Source organism: Suncus etruscus, chromosome 7 (genome assembly GCF_024139225.1).
Source record: "Suncus etruscus isolate mSunEtr1 chromosome 7, mSunEtr1.pri.cur, whole genome shotgun sequence".
In the NCBI taxonomy this organism is placed as follows: Eukaryota; Metazoa; Chordata; class Mammalia; order Eulipotyphla; family Soricidae; genus Suncus; species Suncus etruscus.
In genome coordinates, this window is record NC_064854.1 from 84,456,814 (window position 1) to 84,481,172 (window position 24,359).

Below are 24,359 nucleotides of genomic sequence, written 5' to 3' on the forward strand. Positions count from 1 at the left end.
CTTGTATGCATGTGTGTTTATGTGCATATGCATGTGTGTGGCATGTGTTTGTGGGAGTAATGTTCAAGTGAGTATATATGTCAGTGACTCACATGGCATGCGGTATATGTGTGCTGTTTGTGGTCTGTGTGCATATGTATGCGCACACATTTTGTTTGGAACCACAAATTTTTATAGCTTAAATCATAGCCAAAGAACCTATTAAAGTCTGACTTATGTAAATTCCTTTGGTTTATCAAGTAAAATATTAAGGCGTTTCAGATTCCCCTAAAAGGACTTCAAATCGTATTCACAATTTAACTATATAGAAAGTTGAAGATATAGTTGGAAAAGCATGCATCATTACTGCATTTCATGAAAGTACTGTTTTTGCAATCCAGCTGTCTTTCCCATCATTGTGAGAGCTACCTAGTGCCCCACAGTGTTGAGCAGGATACAGAGTAGCAGTGGCACGCAGTGGCTCACAGGGCAGGCGTCCGCCATGGCTGAAGTAGAGCCTTGCACAGAAGGACCTGTAGGAGAACAAGGGGCCATGACTAAGCAGGTGCAAGGGCAGGATCCCTCCAATCAGATCACAGTTAACATGCTCCCGCCAATCATATCACTGAGAGCACACACTTTCTCCAATCATATTACACGGGATACCTACTCCCTTCAATCAGATCAACTGAGCTTGTTCCTTAAAATCAAATCACAGTAGAACTATTTCCTCCAATAACCGCAAAGAGGAGGCTTGCTCCCTCCAATCAGATCAACCTCTATTAAACTTTAATTTAAATTAGAAAAACAACTTAGTCATGTTGAAAATAATTCCATTGTTAAAGCCAATTTTGCAATAACTGAGTAGTTTAATTAAAAGAACCTTCTTTGCTGATGAATTCGGAAAATTTGCTTTTTTTCTGCATTTTTAGAGAAATTATTATACATAATAGAGCTGAGATAAGCCAATGATAAATGCTGCACTCTTCTAGGGATGCTTTATTGGAGGACTCTGCAGCAGCAAGGCAGATGGAAAGTCTGGCCAAAGGTAGGCTAGCTCTACTCCTCTACTCTGGGGGCCATAGGACCCTGGATTATCTTCACCCTCTGATGTTAACAGCCTCCCTGGATTTGAGGGACTGCTTAGGCACCTCTGTGTGCTAAGGCATGTCTGTGGCATGGAATGTATTTCCCATTTCTGGGGCAGTTATCATCTGGCAGATGTTTCCTTAATGCTTACAGAGTTTATACAAATGAGATCAGACTTCCCTGTCCTTTAAATCTGAGGTTTAAATTTGAGGTTACATATCTATGACTCCAAGGAAAAGGGCTGGACATGCATTAGTAAGGATCACACAGTAGTGAAGTTGTAATTTTAGAAGAAAGAGGATATTTCTTCTGCCTCTGCCACCACCACTAATAAGTATGTTAGCTAGTAAGCCTGTTTTCTGAGCTCAGATGTTCTTTCTACAGAAAAAGAGGTTTCATTAGATTATAAAAGGAAAAAATTTATAATGAAATTCCTCTGAAATCAGCAGCTTAAAAAAATTGGTTTGACAAAATCACTTTTCACTTTCTAAAGAACTGATAAACTTCATTTATAATTTGGAGGATGGAATTTAAGATCTATAGAGTTTGTAAGTTCAACATTGCTCAAAAAAAATCAAGGGACTTTTTTGTGTAGACAAGGCAGAGAGGCACAGGTAGGCAATGCTCAGAATAAATAAATGTAAACCCAGAGGCCAGAAAGACTGGACAATGAGTAGGATGCTTGATTTGCCTGCAGTTGACCTGGGTTCCATCTCCAGAACCCTACATGGTCCCCTGAGACCCCTCAGAAATTATTTTTGAACATAGAGAGAGCCAGGTGTAAGCCCTGATCACAACTGGTGTGGCACAACTCCCTCCCCCACTAACAATAAAAATGCAAACCCAGAGTTTTATTAACGAATGTTGATAGTTTTTCTGTTTTTGCTTTCTTTTCCCAATATGTACCATCAGGACCAAATGCTTCTACATGTACGGCCTATTCTCCAGGCCTTCTTAGCTGGCAGAGGGCCTGGGAAAAGTAGAAATGAAACTGTTCTCCCTCCCCTGACTTACGACTGATTCCTGGTACTCGGATCTGCTCGCTGCTGACCCCATCACCCCCAGCTGTCATGGCCTTGACCTGGATGATATAATCCTCCATACTGGGCAGTTGCAGCTCTGCTGAGGTTTGGTTGGTGCTGAGCACCTGTGCTGTAGTCTGACTGCTCGTCCTGTAGAACACCTGGATAGCACCCACAGCATAAGTGAGGCCCTTCTCAGCACAAGATGCCCCCTGCCTAGCACCCAGAATGCCCATCTCCCACAGTAGCCCAGGGGCCCCTCCAATACCCATCCAGTGTCCCCTTACTGATCTAGTCAATCCCATAGTCCTTAATGGACCCAAGGAATGGTAGGATGACACCCAGCTATCAGCCCAAGACAAAGGCATTCCCCCAATTTCCTCTTCCCTGAAACTTCTTCCTTTGATATGTAAAAGCCCACTGGATAGGTATTTTTTTTTGGATAGTTACTTTTGTCTCACTCTTGACCTTCCTCCTCTGGTGGGTGGGTACTGGTATAATAAAGAAATCTCAGTTTTGGCTTGGTGTTTGAAGACAGCACTAGGAAGAAGCCACAAGAAGCCAGACTCCTTGACTTTCCTGTTTGGTTTGGCTTATTATGTCTTTGCAATTACCCTGCTTCTTCAAACCCACCTGCAGGAGGTTTATAAATATAGTGCCTGAGGTGCTTTAACAACTCATAGACTTTTATTTTAAGGAACCTCCATAGCTCTGTCCTCTGGATAGTGTGTCTAGGAACCCTCAACTTCTCCAAAGAGTGCAGCAGTGGGGACAAACCTGACAGTACATCCAGGAGAGAACAGACACATCCACCAGTAGAGCAAAACACTCAAGCCTTAGGCACTGTGTCCCAACCCTTCCCAAATCGTTTTCCTCAAGCCACAGCCAAAGAAAAGCTCTTCCAAGCCCCTCAAATGGAATAGCTGCCCTTAAGTAATAGACTCAGGCATTGTGGCTCACAGCCCTCCAGGGAACATTTTCCCAAATAAAGGTCAGGAGTCATGTTTTCAGGAGTCCTGTTGTGAGAGAAGATTGTCCTGATGCCAAACAGCAGCTTCCAGCATACAAGTTCCCACGTGGTGACCACCTGGTGGCCTTATCACATGACCTGTACCCCACATAACTCTCCACAGGACTAACCTTGTAGCCTATGACCTCGGACTCATTCTCTGCTGCTTGTACCCTCTCCCAGTTCAGCAGAACAGAAGATCCAGTACTGTTCCAGACCATGTTTCTGGGGGGCTGATTGGGGGCTGAGGACAGAGAGATGTGAGAACTGAGGGGCAATTTCCAGCACAGATAGAAGACAAATTCCTGTCCTGGGAGGGCTTTAAAAGTTCCAGAAAGGTCACTCAGCTCCCCTCTGAATCTTAGGTTCTGAATCTCAGGGGGTTGGGGGGTGTGGGGCCTCTCTTGTGGCTTCAAAAAAAATGTTGATAGAGACCCTCCAATGCCCTAGGAAATGACTGAATCAGGCCAGGGGGATACACAACTGAGTGAGCAAATTGAGCCCAGGGATGGTTGACAGTCCAGTGGTGAGGGTTGATAGATGCCAGGTGCCTAAGGCCAAGCCAACACAGCTCAGTACTTCAGTCTCTCCCCTGACCCACATCATACAAGTTACTGAGAATGACAGAACAAATGCAGCAGCTAGTGAGGGATTACTCAGATAATGGATGGGGCTGAAATCTGAAGACCTGGACACACAATATAGTCCCCACCTCCACCTGGATGAAGGGTACCAAGAGCTTCTTCTCAGGGCCTTTGTCAACAAGAATCCAAATTGTTGCTGAAAACCTGGTTCCTGTCATTCATGAATAACAGAAGAGCTTTGGCCAGAGTATTACCAAACAGTGCTAAACCCAGAGAATCTCTGAGTACACTTTCCAGAGGAACACATGGCAAATGAATGAGGGGGACATGGAGCAGAGGGATAGGAGTAAGTCCTGGCAAGGGGACAATGCTGGATGGGCACTGCCAGGTTTTCTATAGTCTGGGTGTGGAAGCAGTGACTGTGTAAGTGAGATGGTGCCTATGAGCAAACAGGAAGGGCTATGGCTGGTCCTTAAGATGCTCCCATTGGGCCCAGAATGATGCATGCGACACTCTGTGTATAGGTGATGGTGGTAGGGAAAGGAGAGTGAGGAGACATTCAGATGAGGCCTAGGGAACTCACAGACACAACTGAATCCAGAGAGCAGTATGGGAGTGTCCCCCAGGGAGTCATGGGTCAGCAGCTATAGACAGTCCTTGCTGTTCTAGACACACAAAGTGCCACAGTCTTCTGCACTCTACAAATACTGTAGGAACACCTGCAGCCCTTCTACACAGGATAGAAGGGAGCTCCAGAGAGTCTACCTTATTTTTTAGGCACAGAAAATCCAAGTTTACTTAAAGGTGGTCTAATCTGAAAATATTGTTACATGAAAGAAGTACTAAATAATTACAAATTGGTGAAGAAGTCAAACTACCATGTTTGCAGGTGACTTAACAAGCTATAGAGAAAACTCAAGAACTCCATCAAAGATCTACAAACAATAAACCTATATAGTAAATTAGCAGTTACTAAATCCATGCACGGAAATCTATTTCATTCTTACATGTAAACAGCAATGTAGAAGATAAGGAAATTAAAAAACTACTCCATACATGATTGCAAAAATTTAAAATATCCAAAATTCAAGTACCAATCAAAAATAAAAAATAAAAAAAACAAGGTGAAGTTCCAAGAGAAAAGACACATATAAATTAAAAACATTTTCTTTGTTCATAGATTGGATGGATCAACATAACTGAAATGACAATGCCTTTTACTTGTTTGGGTTTTTGAGCTATGTCCAGTGGTGCTTAGAGTTTACTCCTGATTTTGTTCTGACGGATCACTTTTGCTAGTTCTCAGGGAGAGTACTGGATATCACACTCAGGTCTGCCATGTGCAAGGCAAGGTCATGCTTTATGTTCTGTTTGTATGGCTCCCTAAAATGACTGCCTTATGTAAAACAACCTACAGATGCATTGTGATCCCCTCAAGATCCCATGTCTTTCTTTAAGAACACATAACATATTTAACTTTATATGGAACTATAAAGCTTCCTGAATGGTTAAAAAAATTCCAAGAAAAAGTGTAGTTGTAGATAGATAGAAGGACTCTGGGGCAATGGGTGAAGGCTCTGGTGCCATAATCCTGCAATTATGTATCTGTGATCTTAATATCAGTGTAAACGACCAAGCTTCAATTTTTAATGCCCTGGGGAATCATTAAACTCTAAATATTGAGAATAAGTGTTAGATAGCTGTAGTTTCCAGTTCAAGAACCTATTTAATAAGAAATAAAGCTACATCCAAATGCATGTTGCTGGCATAGTATGTCACATAGCTATCATAGTAAAGGGGCTGAGAGAGACACGTGATAAGATGAGTAAAATGTTCAGCCAGAACCCAACATGCAAAGCCTTAGTCAGGACCCCCAGGGTCCCCTGTCAGAATCCCCATACTCAGATCTCCATCTGGGACCCTCACACCAGGTATCTGGCTCATGTCAGGGATTCTCTGCAGTGCTCCCACACACAATTTCCAACTTGTGTATGTGGCTGATCTGGGCAGGAGATCTGGATGCTGTCTGTGATGTTGATCACAGATGCTAGATGTTGACCCTAGCAGAAGAGCCCATATGGCCAGTAGGTCGAGACCTATGCGCACTCTGACTAATGGCCTTATCCTTATCTGCAGGGTGTGTAGGTAGTGGCTTATATTTTAATATGGACCCCTGGAGGCTGACTATACTTTCTCTTGACTCAGTGGCATTTTTGCCTTCTATCTTACCCCATGATTCTGCAAGTATGCCCTAGCCTACTATTGGGTATTGTTCAGGGACCCGGATAATCTCAGGCTCCTGGGAGGGCACCAGAATGGAATGGTGGTTGTGTGTAGGGAAACAGTGGTGTCTTGCCTTCCCCCACCCCCGAAACAGGCTACTGGCTTTGTTTCCAGGCAGCTTTACATATCACATGGCCCCCTCAAACCATATGGTCCTTTCTCACAACAGGGCACTTACGGGTCTTCTTCGTGGTGGCATTAGCTACAGCACTGAAGGGCCCAGCTCCAGCACTGTTGTAGGCACGGATAGCCACATGGTGGGGTGTATGGCTCTTCAGGCCATGGAGAATGGCAGAGGTTTTGTTCCCAGCCACTATCATATGACTGGCAGTGGCCTCATCTCCAGGAATCCAGTATTGCACCTGGGACAGAATGCAGAAACATACAGGTGACTGGGGTTTTTGTGCTGGTGTACTGGACAGAATGCAGAGACAGATTTCTGTGCTTGAGCTGAGAGACTCTCTAGAAAGCAGGACTGTGTTGTTGAAGGACCTATCTTGGAGGGTTAAAAGTTGAGGGGGCCGCAAACACTCACCCATGACTGGATATGGCCATGAGCACATGAAGGAGAAATGTGTCTTCCTTTTTTCCTTTCCCCAGCCATCTTCCCTATATATCCCAAATCTGTAGGCCAGGGATGCATCCAGAACACAATGGTGTGAAGCTCCTTGAGCCTAGCAGACCCTGTGGTTGGTCAGATCTTCTGCTCCTTAGAGGAAGAACCCACATGGGGCTCTGGTGCTAGGATGCAGGCCCCATAGAAAAAAGATGCTTTACTAGGAAAGAGTCCACATTTGGAGTTGGACCAAGCAGGATGTGCTATGGGCTAATCAGAGTAAGCAGTTTCAGTCCTCTGAGAAAAATACAGCAAAATTACTGTGCCCTTAAGAAAAAAAAGTCTCAGCTAAGTGTGTTAGAAATGTTTCTTTAAAAAGTTGCACTGGTGAAGGGGGGTGTTCTGTTTATGACTGAAACCCAACTATAATCATGGTGCTAAAATAAAGATTTTATAAAAAAAATTAAAAAAATAATTTAAAAAGCTCTGTAAAGTTAATGTAATAAAAAGAATAAGATAACATAAAAAGTAGCAGAAGCCAGAGAGATAATCTAGCATTTAGGGCACTTTGCCTTGTAGGCAGCTGACCCAAATTCAATCACCAGCAATTCATATGGTCCCAGATGTCCACTTAGAGTGATCCCTGAGTGCAATGCCAGGAATAAGTGTGCAGCACAGTTAAGTGTAGCCCCCAAACAAATAGTAGTAGAACATATAATCCTTAGTCTTTTAAATGATGACCCCATTGAGCGTGCTGATACTATGCTGAGCGCTATTTTTATTTGTGATGTTCCACATGTGAGGATGCATACATGGCTACATACATATGTGTGCACACATGCATCTATATATGCATTCACATGCATCTGTGCATGTTTTCATTTCTTTGGGTCCTCTGAAATTCATAGAAAATGCTACTTGGAAGCGTATCTGTATACATTTCTCATGGAAAACACTTTTTTTTGTTGTTCTCTTTCTGTTTGGGCAACACATAGCTCAGAACTTATACAAGGTTCTGTGCTCAGGAATCACTTCTTTAGGGGCCAGGTGAACATATGTGGTGCCAAAGATCAAAGTCAGGTTGGCCACATGCAAGGCAAGAATCTTAACTGTAATACTATCTGTCCTGGAAGATAATGTTTAATACGAGTTTCATAAATTGGGCTCAAATCTAATTTGAACTAAGTTGGGCACAGGCTTTGTAACTTTAATGTGTGAAATTAACACTGAAATTTTGATGATAATTTAGTAAAAAAAGAAAACATATTTATTTTTTTAATATAATTTTTATTTTGATCATAGTGTCTTACATATTGTTGACAATAATATTTTAGGTACATATTTACATAAAATCAGGGGGGATTCCCATCACCAAATTGTCCTCCCTACCCCTCCGTTTTTGTCCTACCTCCCATTTCCTCTTCCCTCACCCCCAGGGCGGCTAGAATATGTGGTCCCCTCTGTATCCAACCCACTACTTAGTAGTCTTGCACCTGTTTGGTCTTGATGCCTCCCTTATCTCCCCCTCTAACTGTAGGCAGGACTAGCTAGTTCAAGTTGCATGGTTTTGTCTGAAAAGGAGAAGATAAATAAACTGGGGTAAGAGTCTAATACTCCCAAAATGGGTGGAATCCTTCTAGAGGCTCTCATCATCGATTTGGGAGATGAAGGAGAGAAAGAAGGTGAAACACTCCACCAGCACCAAAAAAAAGTGCCAATTATCCAGTGAGGACTCCAGCTATATCGATAAGCACCACAAAAAACAGACGAAAAACAAAGCAAAACAAACAAACAAAAAACAAAAACAAACAAACAAACCAAAAACATGCCATGGTCTTGAAATAAGAAACATGGCATAGCACATAACAAAGGAAAAGAAAAGAAGAGAAAAAAATAAGTATAATTGGGGACAACGATTTCAATAATCACACCCAAACAGAAAACATATTTCTGAGAGACCCCTTTGGCCAGGACAAAACAGAAGTGTCTTTTATTTATTAAAAAGAGTGGATACAGATGAATGGCTAAAGAAACTGTGGTACATATACACAATGGAGAGATGAAGTCATGGCATTTTCCTATACATGGATGCACATGGAATCTATTATGCTGAGTGAAATAAGCCAGAGGGAAAGAGATAGATGCAGAATAGTCTCACTCATCTATGGCTTTTAAGAAAAATAAAAGATATTTTTGCAATAATTCTCAAAGACAAAAGAGAGGAGGGTTGGAAGATCCAGCTCATGACATAAGCTCACCACATGAGTTCAGTTAGAGAAATAACTACATTGAGAACTATCATAGCAATGTAAATGAATGAGGGAAGTGGAAAGCCTATCTAGAGTTCAGGCAGGGGTGGGTTGGGGAGGAGGGAGATTTGGGACATTGGTGATGGGATGTTGCACTGGTGAAGGAGTATGTTCTTTACATGACTGAAATCTAACTACAATCATATTTGTAATCAAGGTGTTTAAATAAAGATACTTAAAAAAAAGAATGGAATAACAGGATCACTGTCTTAAAGTCAGAGACAAGCAAAGCTCAGTTGCCTGATAAGCATTCAGGACTCCTTCATTGTAGATGTGGCTGGCAGGAACAGGTAAGAAGGAAGTATCCATAAGGGGCCTTGGAGAACCCATCTGGAGGGAGTAGCTGCCATAGAAGCAACCAAGATAGTAACCAGAGCATCATCTGTGTCACCACTGAGTGGGACCACACAAATTCAGGGCACAAGAGTTAGAGGCAGGACTGCAAGAAGGTAGTCCCTCTGCATCCCACCATGTATCTGGATCCCTGCTTTACTCTAGCTGTCAGAGACTGGGTCGAGATAGGCTAGTCTACCTGATCTTGGCCTGTGAGACCCTCTCCCTATGCTCAGTCTGACTTATTCCTGCCCTGTCCCTCTTCAGGGAGCCCAGCCTGTCTGTGATTAAGCCACCAGGTGCCAAGGCTTTCCATGCACCACACAATAGCAGAATCCTCACCACTGACAGTTCCCAAGACTTTCCCTCCTTCCATGCTTGCTATCATCCCCACCCAGTTTCTGACTTTGGCTCCTTCTCCCAGCTGTTGGAGGAGAAACTGCAAGCTGGAAGTTCATTCTATCTTCTTCAGTGAGCCCCCTTCCCAGCCCAGGTGCCCCAGAGAGAAATGAAGAGCAGAGGCAGAATCTGCTCATGGCACAGCCACCCTAAAACTTTACCCATATCTTCATGTCCTAGAGGTTGGGCCTCACATTATTGAGTCCTTCTGTGCTGTCCTGACAACTTGTCTACCTGAAAAGCATGTCATCCACTTTGCTGATTTAGTCAAGACTATGTACCATAGATAACATAACCATAGATAACATAAGCAAAGAAACTGTGAGAAAGTCCAGAGGGGAGAGGCACTGACCCTAATCACACACTCAAGGGAGCAAATATGGAAGCAGGGTCTCATTCACATCTGGGGATCATGTGCACCTGAGAAATAACACATACTCTCAGGGAATCATAGACACACTTGGGAAATCATATATGGAAAATCACGGAGCCCGGAGAGATAGCACAGTGGCGTTTGCCTTGCAAGCAGCCGATCCAGGACCAAAGGTGGTTGGTTCGAATCCCGGTGTCCCATATGGTCCCCCGTGCCTGCCAGGAGCTATTTCTGAGCAGACAGCCAGGAGTCACCCCTGAGCTCCGCCGGGTATGGCCCAAAAACCAAAAAAAAAAAAAAAAAAAAAAGAAAATCACAAACACTCAGGGAATCATAAATCTGGGGAATCACACATAGAAAATCATACATACATCCAGAGAATCATGCACACACATAAGGAATCACATACACCTGACCAATCAGATATTTAGGGAATCGCACAAAAATCATACACACCCATGGGGAATACACATACCTGGAGATCACAAGAATACCCAGCAAATCACATACTTGGGAATCATACATGGAAAGTCATAAAAATTACCTCGTAGCCCAAAAGATGCCCGTTGCTCGACTGCCAGGGGGCTCCACTCCAGGTCACCTGGATTTCTGAGGAAGACAGGCTGTGGGCAGAGACATGGCTTGGAGCTAATGCAGGTTCTAAGGACAAACAGGAATGAGGAACCAGGCATCACCGGGGTGAGTACTGTGGTCATGTCCATCTAGCTGGTGCTTCCAAAAGTCTGAGCACATATAGAGTACCCATCAGTGAGGTACAGGTCTGGGAGCTGTCCTATGTCCCAGTGCCCAAAGGTCTGTTCTCCTCTGGCACCTCCCCTTGCTCCCCTCTTCCTCCTTTCTCCCAATGATTTTTGATTTTCTAATAAGTGGCAGGAAACTCCTGTCCCTGTAGCCCACACTCTTCCATGTTTCTGTCCTACCAAACACAGAAGCTCCTATATGAAAGATACACTCAACCAACTCAGCCCATGGCTTTCACTTTTATAACAAGGAGCAACTTCTGGGGGTATGGATTCCAATAAAGCCCACACATGCTCCACCACCCTGCCCTCACCCTGCCCCCATGTCTCATTCTGTAACTCTAAGCCCCATGCCCCAAGTCCTAAGCCCGATTCTGTTAGCTTTGTATGTTTAGGTGATACCTGGTTGCTGCAGCTCTGGTTATTTGCCAAGAGCTCCCAGGTAGCCCCTGGTAACTTTGTTTCTAGAACAGCCCTGGGCCTCCAGGGACAGATTATGATGTCTGTGTGAACCCTCACTGTTCACAGGGCTTCAGGAAAGGTACTTGGGTTGCTGCAAGCGTGTGCCTCATGTATCTGTGGGAGAAGGGGCATAAGAGATGAGGCACATAGACAGGCAGCATTTGCTATTCTTTATTACCCCATGAACATCTTGGGGGCAACTCCTAGAGATGGAGCAGCTTTGACCAGAGAAATGTCCTCAGGCCAGCTTTCACTTCTTTTTACGCAGAGCCTTTTTTGTGGGGCTGTGGAAGTGGAAGCTTCGTCCTAGGCCCCAACAGGGATTTGCACAGCCTCAAGTTCTAGGCCCCATGGCAAGCCCACTTGGCCCCATTTTGTCTTTTGTTAGCAGTCCAGCCTCTGGCCACATGGGCAACTACAGGCCAACAGGAAATTCTGGAAATGAACTCTGCTGGCCTTTCAAACTACCCATGTGCTATGAAGCTCAGAGAAGTGGAGCCTTCTGGATCCCCTTTGCTGGATTCCTGTGGAATAGATTCCCCTGGGCCAAATCCCTGCATTTCAGATCTGTTTCATACCTTATGGCAGATCTCTTCCTTAGGCCAGTTCCCTCTATGTGCCAGATTCCTGTGTGAAAGATCCTGCCATGTGCTGGATCCCTATGTGCCTAATGCCTTTATGCTGAACATGTGGCACATCTCTCCATGAGCTGATACCCATCTGTCAGATGCTTGCATTCTGTACCTCCATGTGCCAAATTCCCCACGTTTTAGATCTCTTTCCAGGCCAAATAGCTATGCACTGGATCCCTCCCTGTGTTAGAACCTGCAATGTGAGTGTTCTGTGTGATGTGTTTCTCTGTTAGAACCTTCTATTTGTTTGATCTCTCTGTGTGTTGGATCTCTCCATGTCCCACTGTGTGCTGGATCCCTCTGTGTGTTAGAATTTGCCAGATATTTAATCCCTATGTGTGTCATGTCCATCCATGTGTTGGATCTCCATGTTCTAGATCTCTCTGCATGATGACTCTCTATGTGCAATGGAACCTTCCCTGTGCCAGTTCATTCTATGTGCAGAAACTTTTTGTGAGCCAAAGCCCACCCTCTCCACAAAGCTTCATTATCACTGTACTGGATATGGAAATCTCAATATTAGTCTTTGCATCTGGCTTGCACAGACACACACAACCCCAGTCTGGCTGGATTGTATGTGGCCTGGGCAGGAACGGCCCTGGCCCCTACCTTCTTCTGCAGAGAACACGGTCGCCACAGGGCTGAAGGGGCCTTCCCCTCTGTGATTGTAAACACCCACTTTCACCTCATACAGCGAGAAGGGCAGGATGCTCTCATTCCTGAAGATGTAGCGTGAGGTGTCAGGAGAGGTGACCACAGTCTGGATCCAGGTGGAGACACCCAAGGGGCGAAAAGCCACGACATAGCCAAAGCCTTCCCCATTATGCAACTCCTCAGGGACAGGCTGCAAATGGAGGCCAGGGTCAATCCAAAGCCCTGGGCATGAATGATGAGCTGATCCTAACTAAGGGAGCAGCACCCTGGGTCCAGGGCCAATGTGGAGTGCTGCTGACCCATGAGTATTGAAACATCAATACAATCCCAGCTCTTAATTGAAAGATGTTCTCTTTCTGCTAAGTCACCCTCATTTCCTAAATCAAAGTAATCTAATCAAATCTAATCTATGATCAAAACTGTCAAAAGGATTTCAGACATTAACACAGTAATTTAGTAAAAAAAGAATAAAAATATATAGGAAGTAAAAGGTATGAGATGCTATGACTGAATTATGAGAAACTTCCATTTTAAGGTGGTGATGTTTTATCATTTCTATATTTTTATTAAAAAAATTCTACTGCCTTCTGCTTTGGAATTGTTCATTCAATTTGTTCTTAACTATAATACATGGCAAAAAACATAGGAATGGACTGAAATCTAGTCCCTTGGCCTATAAGTTGGGTATTATCAGTGGGATTTATGGTCAGGGTATTCATGATCAGTGGTAGTGGGTTGGGTTGCATGATCTGCTGAGATCTGCTATCAGTGAGTTTGTGATCAGCAGGTTCTTGGTCAGTGGGATGTGTGGTCCGTGGGATGAGTGGTCAGTGAGATGCATGGGGGAGTGATAAATGGAGTTGTAGTCAGTTGGGTGAGTAGTTATTGTGTATGGGGCCCCTGAAGTTTGTGGTTAGTGAGTCTGTGATCAGCTGGGGTTGTGGCCAGTTAGGTGTTTAGTGGGATGAATGACCAGTGAGGTACATGGTGAGTGATGCGAGTGATCAATGAGGGTCTTTAGGTTGAGTTGTCTAGATAAGCCTCAGGTGGGTTCACTCATGCAGCATTTAAACCAGAGTAGCTTGGATACAGTGTTCAGTATCTCTGTACACTGGTGTTTCTCCTGGAAACCTGCAAGAATGAAATGGGGAACATGAAAGGTGCCTAGAATAGCGACTGCTTCCAGTGAGTCCTTCAAACCTTGCTTCCCTTCCACTATTACATGGCAGCTGCAGAGGCTGTGGGGACATTGGGATCCTCCTGTGGCTGCTGCAGACACTTACGTCCCAGGTTATCACCAGCTCTGACCGACTCCCACCACCTCCCTTGACTTCAGAAGGAGGCACTTCAGGAGCTGCAGAGGCCAGGGAAATAGGAAGAAAATACTGTTTACATGTGGCAGTGTTTGTAAAGAAAGAGACCTCAAGGTTGTTTCTGAACACTTGAAAAAGTCTGGCCTCTGGCACAATTGTTGATAAGTATGTATACAGGTACAGATCTACCTTTTAGAGATCATCAGTTGTATCTACATATAATTATCTGATAGTCAACTCTCCCAACCAGTAAAAATAAAATGTTTCTATAAATTAAAATGAGGATAAGTGGGGCTAGAGTGATATCACAGCAGTAAGGCATTTGCCTTGCACTCTGCCTACCAGGGACAGACCTGGGTTCAATCTCCGGCATCCCATAACCCCCGCCCCAGCCTTTCAGAAGTAATTGCTGAGTGCAGAGCCAAGAGTAACCCATAAGTGCTGCCCCCCCCAAATGAGGATAAGTGACTGTCCAGAGGCAATGCAAAGGACTGGGGCATGAACATTCAGCTTGTGTGTATTACCAGACAGCAGTCACTCTCAGAGCAACAGTAAATTCCCAGGAGGAAGTCACAGCACTAAATGCTCCACAAAGGGCAATAGGTCTCCCCAAAACCATGGTCCAATGGCCATGCAACTCCAGGACAATGAGAATTCAGGGTCCTAGAAAGTGGGTCTTCATTGTCATCATTATGTCTAACACATCTACAAAGTGCCATTATGCATTTGGCAGCACCCCAGGCTCAGCCCACTGGGTCAGAATCCAAGCCAACCCCAATCCAGCTGATTTTGAGAAATATGAGCTTCTAAGTGTAGTAAGTGAGCACCTACAGCCATCAAGACCCCAAGTTCCATCAACCAACCTCTGAGCTATAACCCAGACACTGTTGCAGTCTCTTGACTCAGTACTACTCAAAACCCCAGATTCTGAATAGGAGAGTTCAATATCTCAATGCCTCAGGATATGCTCTTCTGTTTTCAACCTAAAAACTTTTTTAAATTATAAAAGAATCCTTGTGATTAATATCCAATATCCATAGTGGCTCTATATGGAAACTTCAAGCCATGCTGCTCTCATAGCATATAGCTTGGACCTGAGCTCTGCCTCCAGCTACTGAAGAGGTTCTTTTGTAGCCTCAGTGCAGTCTGTTACTTTCCATTTGCAGAACTCCCATTTGTAATTGACTTACTGCTATGTTTGTGCTTTTGACAAATGATAAAAGTCATCCCATGTAACAGGACCATTGTCAGAGAGCAATTAGATCTTGAGTGATAACATCAAAATTGCTCAATGCAGTAAAAAGTGGAAACAGTTTTCTGGACATGTCACAAAGTGCCCTTTAATGGGTCTTGGCAATGCCTGGATATGGTTTCTGCTATAAGTTGGAAAGTGAGGACATAGGTACAGACAAACCCAAGGTATGGGAGTGGACATCTAGGGAAACCTCCAAGCCCATTACTCAGAAAACAAAACACTAACCTGCCGCTTCAGTTCTTACTTTTTCTGAGGGCAAACTGGGCTCTCCATCTCCGAGTTTGTTACTGGCTACCACTCGAAACTCGTATTTTATCCATGGGTCTAACTCCACTACAGTGGCTGTGTGTGTGTTCCCGTCAATGAGATCAGGCACTACATAGGAACATAGCAGAGGGTGAGCATCTGGGTCTGAGTAGTAAACTGAATCCCAGTCTTGAATTCCCAGGTGTCTGCTGCCTACCTTACCTGTGGTGGTGGCGTGCCAGCCCACAGAGAAGGGAGTGCGTGCCTGCACAACATAGAATAGGATGGGGCTGTGGTTGTCTGCACCTTCTTTCCAGGAGAGCTGTGCTGTGGTATCTGTGATCTCTTCAACAGTCACATTTTCAGGGGGCCCCGGGGAACCTAAGAAGAATGTAGACAATAGTGGGGAATTTGTGATGTTCTATGAAAGACATGTGATGACTGCAGTCTCTCCAGTGACCCCAACATTAAGGTCTCTTAGAGAAAAGGTCACTTACCAAAGATTAAAATGGCTAATCCTGACTCCCTCTCCATTTCAGTTCCTACACAGAAGGTTAGACAGATATGAAGAAGTAATTCTGAACCCTAAGCTTCAGAATTGAGAATGATACTCTATGACAGATGCCTTTGCTTAGCAGGACTACTGCTCTGTTCAGACTCAGTCCCTTCATTTGGTGAGATGTTGCCTTTTCCTGCCATGTGCTGTGAATCCTGGCAATCCTGCATAAACTACAGTTTATCCTTCACATAATCCATAGCCCAACATTAGATCAGAATCTCAGACAGCAGTCATCTATCCAGTTTTCTCTGATTTTTCAGACATACCTCAACATTGTGGAAGTAGTTACAGACATACACTTGCACATACATGCACCTTTGTACATGAACACATGAGTGTGCAGACATGCATCGGCAAGCACATTTATGTGCATGCCCCCTGCACTCATGTACACTCATGCATATACTATCATTCATGAACCCACAGTCACTGAAAATCCTGCAATTTTCTGGCAGAAGGTATGCAATGCTATATGCAATGCTATATCTGATAGGAAGTGAGAGGGTTTTACTTCTGATTTTTATCATAATACAATTTTGGCCTACTAGGGGCAGAAGAAACTCCGCATGATTGTTTCAGGCTCAGGTGAAGTCTCATTATGGCCCCTCTGCCAGGAGGGAAGTTTCAGTCATACAAGATCTGAAGATGTGTTTAGGCATTGATGTTTACCTCTCACTATGATGTTGGCAGTAGACGAGACACTGTCCACTTCTGTCTGCACCATGCACATATACTGCCCGCTATGTTTCAGCTGTGCATTCCTGATCAGCACATCACCTGATGAACTCTGCTGCAAAATATAGGAGAAGATATGAATCTCTAGGGGTTATCTAAAGATTCACTGCCATGGTGAATCTACTGCAGAGAGACACCAAAGAGTTCCAGGCAGAAGAGTGCTCCTAGGCAATGGAAAAAACAAAGTACATTAGAAATCTCTACCAGCACATGCTAGATTCTGCAGCTAAGTGAGCCACCGTCTTTTACTGGGGCATCTTGACTCATCAAGGTGTGAAGAGTCTCCAATAAAGGTACAGGTGGGCTCACTCTGTTAATGAAGGGACAGCATCTCTCTGGGTTCTCCTGTAACTGTCTTAAGTTGCTTAGGTTGCTACCCCATGAGCAAGAGAGAAAGTCAGGGGTTGCTGGCACAGCAGAAGTTAGTTGAAACACAGCTTCACTTAATATAGATTCTGTGGATGGACACTTTTGGTGAACATGTATTATATTCACAAAAATATTTGCACACCATTTAGGATATTAGTTTCTGATGGCTCTCAAAATGTAGCTATTATTAGACACAACAATACTCACCCAGGACCATAACTGAAGTAATACATTAATATGACTTATTCTAAAGTCTCATTTCTTTTCCAAGAATGAAGCACTTGGTGCTTTCAAATCTGGAAAACATCATAACTTGGGATATGTCACTCCTTTCTTTTATTCCAGGTGTCCCCTCCTCTCCTCTATTCTTTTCTAAATAAAACAATTTTACTTCACAAAAACATTTGCATTAATTTGACTAAAGTGCTGATAATCAGAACAACCTTTAGTTTCTTACAAGACCAGTGCTCTAACCCCTGAGCTATAGAGCCCCAGCTTACCTTTAGTTTCTTTTCAAAATGCAACTTAGTCATCCCAGCTGTTTTAAAAATCAGTATGATGGTATAGAAAGTTAAGATAGGTAGATAGATAGGTAGGTAGGTAGATAGATAGGTAGAGAGATAGAGATAGATAGATTATAGATAGATAGACAGACAGACAGAGATATAGATGATAGATAGATAGATAGATAGATAGATAGATGATAGATAGATGATAGATAGATGATAGATAGAAAAAAGCAGTAATTCATTCACATCTCCACTTTGAAGAGTCAAGATCTGAAAATAACCTAAGAGCCTGATAACAATGGGTGGTGAAGAAGATGTGGTGCATGTACATTCATGATGGGCTACTCTCAACTTTATGATGAAATATTGCCTTTTGCTGCAACTTGGGTGGAACTGGAGGGATCATGATAAGCAACATAAGTCAGAGGGAGGACAAATACCAATGGTTTCACCTTTATGTTAAATTAAGATGTAAATCAGGAAATGGACCTAACTCTGATCCCACACTGTTTGCCACACGCAGGAGTGGTGGAAGGAAAGTCTCTAGTGGACACTGAAAAGATAGGTGGGCAACTTGGTGAAGGATCTGATGACCCTATAACCTTGAAACATAAATGTTTCTATGATTGAAAACTAATACATTCATAAATAAAAAGCATTTTAAGAATTGGAAAAGGAAGAGGCCAGAGTAACAGTAGATCAAGTAAAGCATGTTCCTTACATGCAGCCAAGATGGATTGATTTTCAACCCTTAATATGGTTCTCTATACCTTCTAGGAATAATTCCAGAGTGCAGAGGTGTGATCACTAAACATTGCTAAATACGGTTCCCTAAATACGAAGTTGGAAAAGGAAGATAAAATTCCTAAGGGAGGTGTCACTTTTCCAAGTGATTATTGTCTCAACAAATTTCCACTATTAGACGTTAAAATAATTAATAATTGATTGTAATAAAAGGAAGGAGTGCCAAGTATATACAATATAATTAAGTGAGATGTGTAAAGCAACAAATTATTTATCAACATAATTATATAAAATAGTATCTATCATTTTGATGTACTTAGAAATAAACCTGATTTAATGTAACTATGTACCTTAAATATTACTGTGAAAAACTTGTAATTCACATTGATCACAATAAAAATATTTAAAAAAGAAACAAACCTATTTTTTGGCAGTATAAAATATTCAGAGAATAAGGAAGACAGAAAGGTTTCCTAATGTCTCAGAAACACTGATGGTTATAATGGGGAGAGGTGTGGAAGGTAGAAGTGGAGGACAAAGGTCAGGAACAGGTGTGGTTACACAGGATTGTCCAGGTATGATAGACAGCTGTGAGTTTGTGGCTCTGTGATGACTTGTCAAACTGGGTATCTTCTATATATCCACTAGTGTGCAGGGATTGGTGATGACGCCCTTGAGTCCATATCTTGGATAAGATAAGGTGAGCTACTCCCATGTCCTGCTGTAATGAACACAGTTGCTGAACTCTACAACATGCTCATGTCCTAACTGGTAAGCATCTCCCTGGTGTTTCTGAGCCTGTGTGTCTGAATATATCCAATATCTAATATCTGGGCATATACAATAGTGCCCCACTTTCTTGGTGCCAATGTAGGGGAATAAAACATTCACTGTAGGGTTTCAAGTCTAGATGGCTACCAAGACAGCTTAGAAATATGGCCTTTATCAAAAATACCATTTTTCTTCTCTTTTCCTTAACCTTTTTTAACTACAACAGAATCACATAACTTGAATCATTTATCCTCATAAGTTAAGGGGAGAAAATGATGACACCAGGACCAGTCATATTAACATACAGTGAAAATAAAAATGATCAGACTGGAACACCAAACCCAAAGTCAATAACAACAGAATAGATACACAATCTACAACAAGCTGTGAAGTGGAGACCAGTTACACTAGTATTCTGGGGGGTGTAAAGGAGTGAGATATGGAAGACATGCTGGGAACAAGAGTGGAGGGAGGACAACATTGGTGGTGGGAATGCCCTTAATTAATTGTCACTATGTACCGTAAATAATTCTGCGTAAGGCACTTCAATCATAATAAAAAATTTTTAAAAAATTAGGTGGTTGTATGTCTGGGGAACATTCTTTGAGTATTCAAGCCTATTCCACTGATCTTTACTCCAATACCATGCTATTTTGATAACTATTGTTTTGTAATATAGTTTGAAGTTGAGTAAAGTATTGCCTCCCATATTCTTTTTCCCAAGGATTTCTTTAGCTATTCAAGGGTGCTATTGTTTCAAATGAATTTCAACAGTGTTTGATCCACTTCTTTGAAGAATGTCATGGGTATTTTTAGAGGTATCACATTAAATCTGTATAATGCCTTGGGGAGTATTGCAATTTTCATGATGTTAATCTTGCCAATCCATGAGCAGGGTATGTGTTTCCATTTCCGTCTGTCCTCTCTTATTTCTTGAAGCAGTGTATTATAGTTTTCTTTGTATAGGTCCTTCACATCTTTAGTGAAGTTGACTCCAAGATATTTGAGTTTGTGTGGCTCTAATGTAAATGGGGTTGTTTTCTTAATGTTCATTTCTTCCCTATTATTATTGGTGTATAGAAAAGCCATTGATTTTTGTGTGCTAATTTTGTAGCCTGCCACATTGTTTTATGAGTCGATTGTTTCTAGAAGCTTTTTGGTAGAGTCTTTAGGGTTCTAATTAGAGTATCAAGTCATCTGCAAACAGTGAGAACTTGACTTCTTTTTTCCCTATCTGTGTTTCCTTGATATCTTTTCCTTGCCTAATCGTTATAGCAAGGATTTTCAGTGCTATGTTGAATAGGAGTGGTGAGAGAGAACAGCCTTGTCTTGTGCCAGAATTTAAAGAAAAGGCTTTTATTTTTTCTCCATTGAGGATAATATTTGCCACTGGCTTGTGGTAGATGGCCTTAACTATATTGAGAAAGGTTCCTTCCATTCCCATCTTGCTGAGTTTTTATCAAGAATGGATGTTAGACCTTATCAAATGCGTTCTCTGCTTCTATTGATATGATCATGTGATTTTTATTTTTATTATTGTTGATGTTGTGTATTATGTTCAAAGATTAACGAGTGTTAGACATACTTGCATTCCTGGGATGAAACCTACTTGATCAAAGTGAATGATCTTCTTGATGAGGCATTGGATCCTGTTTGCTAGGATTTTGTTGATGATCTTTGCATCTTTGTTCATCAGGGATATTGGTCTGTAATTTTCTTTTTTGGTAGCATCTCTCTCTGGTTTAGGCATCAAGGTGATGTTGACTTCATAATAACTATTTGGAAGTGTTCCCGTTTTTTGATTTTCTGAGAGTCTGGCCAGGATTGGTAGTAATTCCTCTTGAAATGTTTGAAAGAATTCATTAGTGAATCCATCTGGGCCTGAGATTTTGTTTTTGGGCAGACATTTGATTACTGTTTTAATTTCCTCAATAGTGATGGGGTGTTTAGATATGCTACCTCCTCTTTATTCAACCATGGAAGGTTATAATAGTCCAAGAATATATCCATTTCTTCCAGGTTGTCATTTTTAATGGCATAAAGTTTCTCAGAGTAGTTTCTGATTACTGTTTGAATCTCTGTAATATTGGTAGTAATCTCCTTTTTTATTTATGATATGAGTTATCAAGTTTCTCTCTTTCTTTTTGTAGTTTTGCCAAAGGTCTATCAATCTTGTTTATTTTTTCAAGGAACCAACTTCTGCTTTCTTTGATCTTTCAGATTGTTTTCTGGGTTTCCACTTCATTAATTTCTGCTCTCAGTTTTGTTAGTTTCTTCTGTCTCCCTATTTTTGGTTCCTTTCGTTAAGCACTTTCTAATTCTATGAGCTGCGTCATTAAGCTATTCAGGTATGCCCCCTCTTCCTTCCTGATGTGTGCTTACAAAGCTATGAAATTTCCTCTCAGTACCACTTTAGCTGCGTCCTATAGGTTTTGATAGTTTATGTCTTTGTTTTTTTTTGTTTCTAGAAAAGTTTTCATTTCCTCTTGAACCCACTGATTGTTCAGTATTAGGCTGTTTAATTTCCAAGTGTTAATATTTTTCTTCTGTGTCCCTTTGCAGATCACATAAAATTTCAGAGCCTTGTGATCAGTGAAGGTAATAGGCAAAATGTTTATCCTCTTGATATTATAAAGGTATGTTATATGTGCCAGCATGTAGTCTATCCTGGAGAATGACCCATGTACATTGGAGAAGAATGTGTATCCAGGTTTCTAGGGGCAGAGTGTCCTATATATATCTACTATGCCTCTTTCTTCCATTTCTCCTTTTAGGTCTAGTATAGTTTTGTTGGGTTTCAGTCTGGTTGACCTATAATTGTTGACAAAGCAGTGTTTAATTTTCCCACAATTATTGTGTTGTTATTGATATCCTTTTTCAGATTTGTCAACAATTGTATTAAATACTTTGCTGGTTCGTATTCAGAGCATATATGTGTAGGTGAGTGATTTTTTCCTGCTCTATATATCCCTTGATTAATACAAAATGTCCATCTTTGTCCCTTACAACTTTTCTAAGTATAAAGTTTTCATCATCTGATATTATTTGGCCACTCCAACTTTTTTTATAGGTGTTGTTTGCTTGTATGATTTTTCTCCAGCCTTTTATTTTGAGTCTATGTTTGTACTGACTAGTCAGGTTTGTTTCTTGTAGGCAGCAGAATTTGGATTGAGTGTTTAGATCCTTGTAGCTATTCTGTGTCTCTTAACTGGCGCATTTAGTCCTTTGACATTGAGAGAAAGAATTGTCTTGGGATTTAGTCCCATCTTTGTGTAGAAGTTTGTTGTGTCTGTTAGTCAGTCTTGTCTTAAAGTAGATCTTTCAGTTTTTCTTTTAAGGCTGGTTTTGAGTCTGTAGATTTTCTTAGCTGTTTTTTATCTGTGAAGCCATGTATTCTTCCTTCAAACCTGAATGTGAGTTTTGCTGGGTGCAGTATTCTAGGCGAAGCATTTATTTTATTGAGTATTGTCACTGTGTCCCACCACTGCCTTCTGGCCTTGAGTGTTTCTTGTGACAGGTCTGCTGTTAATTTCAAGGATGCTCCCTTGAATGTAAGTTCCCTTTTTGACCTTGCTGCTTTTAGAATTCTGTCTCTATATGTGGGTTTCGTCATTGTGACTAGGATGTGTCTTGGAGTGTTTTTTCTGGGGTCTCTAGTTGGTACTCTTCGGGCATGGAGAATTTGGTCACATGTATTCTTTAGTGTCTCTTTAATGATGTTCTTGACCATTGATTCTTCCTGGAGATTTTCTTCCTGAGTTTTTGGGACTCTAATGATTCTTAAATTGTTGCTGTTTACCTTATCAAAGACTTTTATTTTCATCTGTTCACATTATTTGAGTAATTTTTCCATTGTCTGATCATTTGCTTTAAGGCTTTTTTCCAATCTCTTCTGCTGTATGGAGTTGTTATGCATCGCATCTTCCAGCTCACTAATTCTATCCTCAGCTGCTGTTACCCTTTTGAAGAGCTTATCCAATAAATCCTTCAATTTATCTACTGAGTTTTTCAGACCTGATATTTGACCTGATATTTCAGTTTGGAGTTTTCTGACTTCTATCTTCATATTCTCTTAATTCTTTTATGGGTGGGAGTCACACTGGGCTCTACACTCAGAAATTGCTCCTGGCATGCATGGGGGACCATATGGGATGACGGGATTCAAACCACCGTCCTTCTGCATGAAAGGCAAGGGCCTTCCCTCCATGCTATCTTTCCGGCCCCATTCTCTTGATTTTTATTAGTGTTTTGTTCTATACTTTCTTTGAGCTCTGTGAACATCCTCCATATTTCTTCTTTAAACTCCATATCTGAGAGACTAACTAGGTAGTTGGCCATTTTTGGGTCATCAAAGTTGCCATCTTCATTCTTTTTGCCTGGTGTTGGCCTGCATTGTTTCTCCATGTCACACTTGTATTGTGTATTTTTCTATGTGTTGTAACATTGGCACGTTCGCTAGTAGTAATGCTGAAGAAATCCAATCTCAGGCCGCTGGTAACAGCAAGACCCAAGATGACTGCCACGTTTCTGACACCCAGTAGAAGTCTGCTGGAATCAGTTTGCGGTTGGTTCAACTCACCTCCAAAGCAGGCATGTCCACTGGCAGGAATATTAAAGAAATCCAGTCTCAGGCCGCTGGGAACAGCAAGGCCCAAGATGACTGCTGCGGGTTTCTGACACCCAGCAGAAATCAGCAGGAATCAGTGTGTGGGCAATTTGACTCACCTGAAGGAGGCACGTCTGCTGGTAGGAATGCTACAAGAATCCAATCTCGGGCTGCTGGCAACAGCAAAGACACAAGATGTCTGCTGTGCGCTTCTCTATTTTTATTAAGGGTTTCTTTAGCTTTTCTTGGGTGTTTATTGCTCCAAATAAATTTCAGGAGTGTTTGATCTACTTTGTTAAAGAATGTCATGCGTATCCTTAGAGGGATTTCATTAAATCTGTATAATGCTTTGGGTATTATTACCATTTTAATGACGTTAATCTTCCCAATCTATGAGCAGGGTATATGTTTTCATTCCTTGTGTCCTCTTTTATTTCTTGAAGGAATGTTTTACACTGCAGGGGTCTTCAAACTACAGCCCGCGGGCCACATATTGTATTTATTCCCATTTTGTTTCTTCACTTCTAAATAAGATATATGCAGTGTGCATAGAAATTTGTTCATAATTTTTGTTTTTTACTATAATCTGGCCCTCCAACAGTCTGAAGGACAGTGAACTGGCCCCTGTTTAAAAAGTTTGAGGAGCCCTGTTTTACAGTTTCTTTCTATACATCCTTTACTTTGTTAGTTAAGATGACTCTAAGATATTTGAATTTCTGTGGTACTATTGTGAATAAAATTGTTTTTTAATGCTTATGTCCACTCTATCATTATTTGTGTATAAGAAGGCCATTAATTTTTGTGTGT

General features: G+C 41.9%; 1 protein-coding gene across 1 annotated transcript in view; it reads right to left on the reverse strand.

Annotated features, from left to right (window-relative positions):
• Positions 1-270: 270 nt before the first annotated feature.
• Positions 271-24,359, reverse strand: part of LOC126013809 (contactin-3-like) — a 140,483-nt gene continuing 116,394 nt past the window's right edge. Inside the window, 10 exon segments of the mRNA XM_049777010.1 lie at positions 271-512; positions 2,083-2,251; positions 3,231-3,343; positions 6,145-6,328; positions 10,481-10,596; positions 12,401-12,635; positions 13,729-13,799; positions 15,239-15,388; positions 15,482-15,640; positions 16,488-16,603. Coding sequence (XP_049632967.1) covers positions 409-512; positions 2,083-2,251; positions 3,231-3,343; positions 6,145-6,328; positions 10,481-10,596; positions 12,401-12,635; positions 13,729-13,799; positions 15,239-15,388; positions 15,482-15,640; positions 16,488-16,603 — 1,417 coding nt within the window. The 3' untranslated portion in view covers positions 271-408.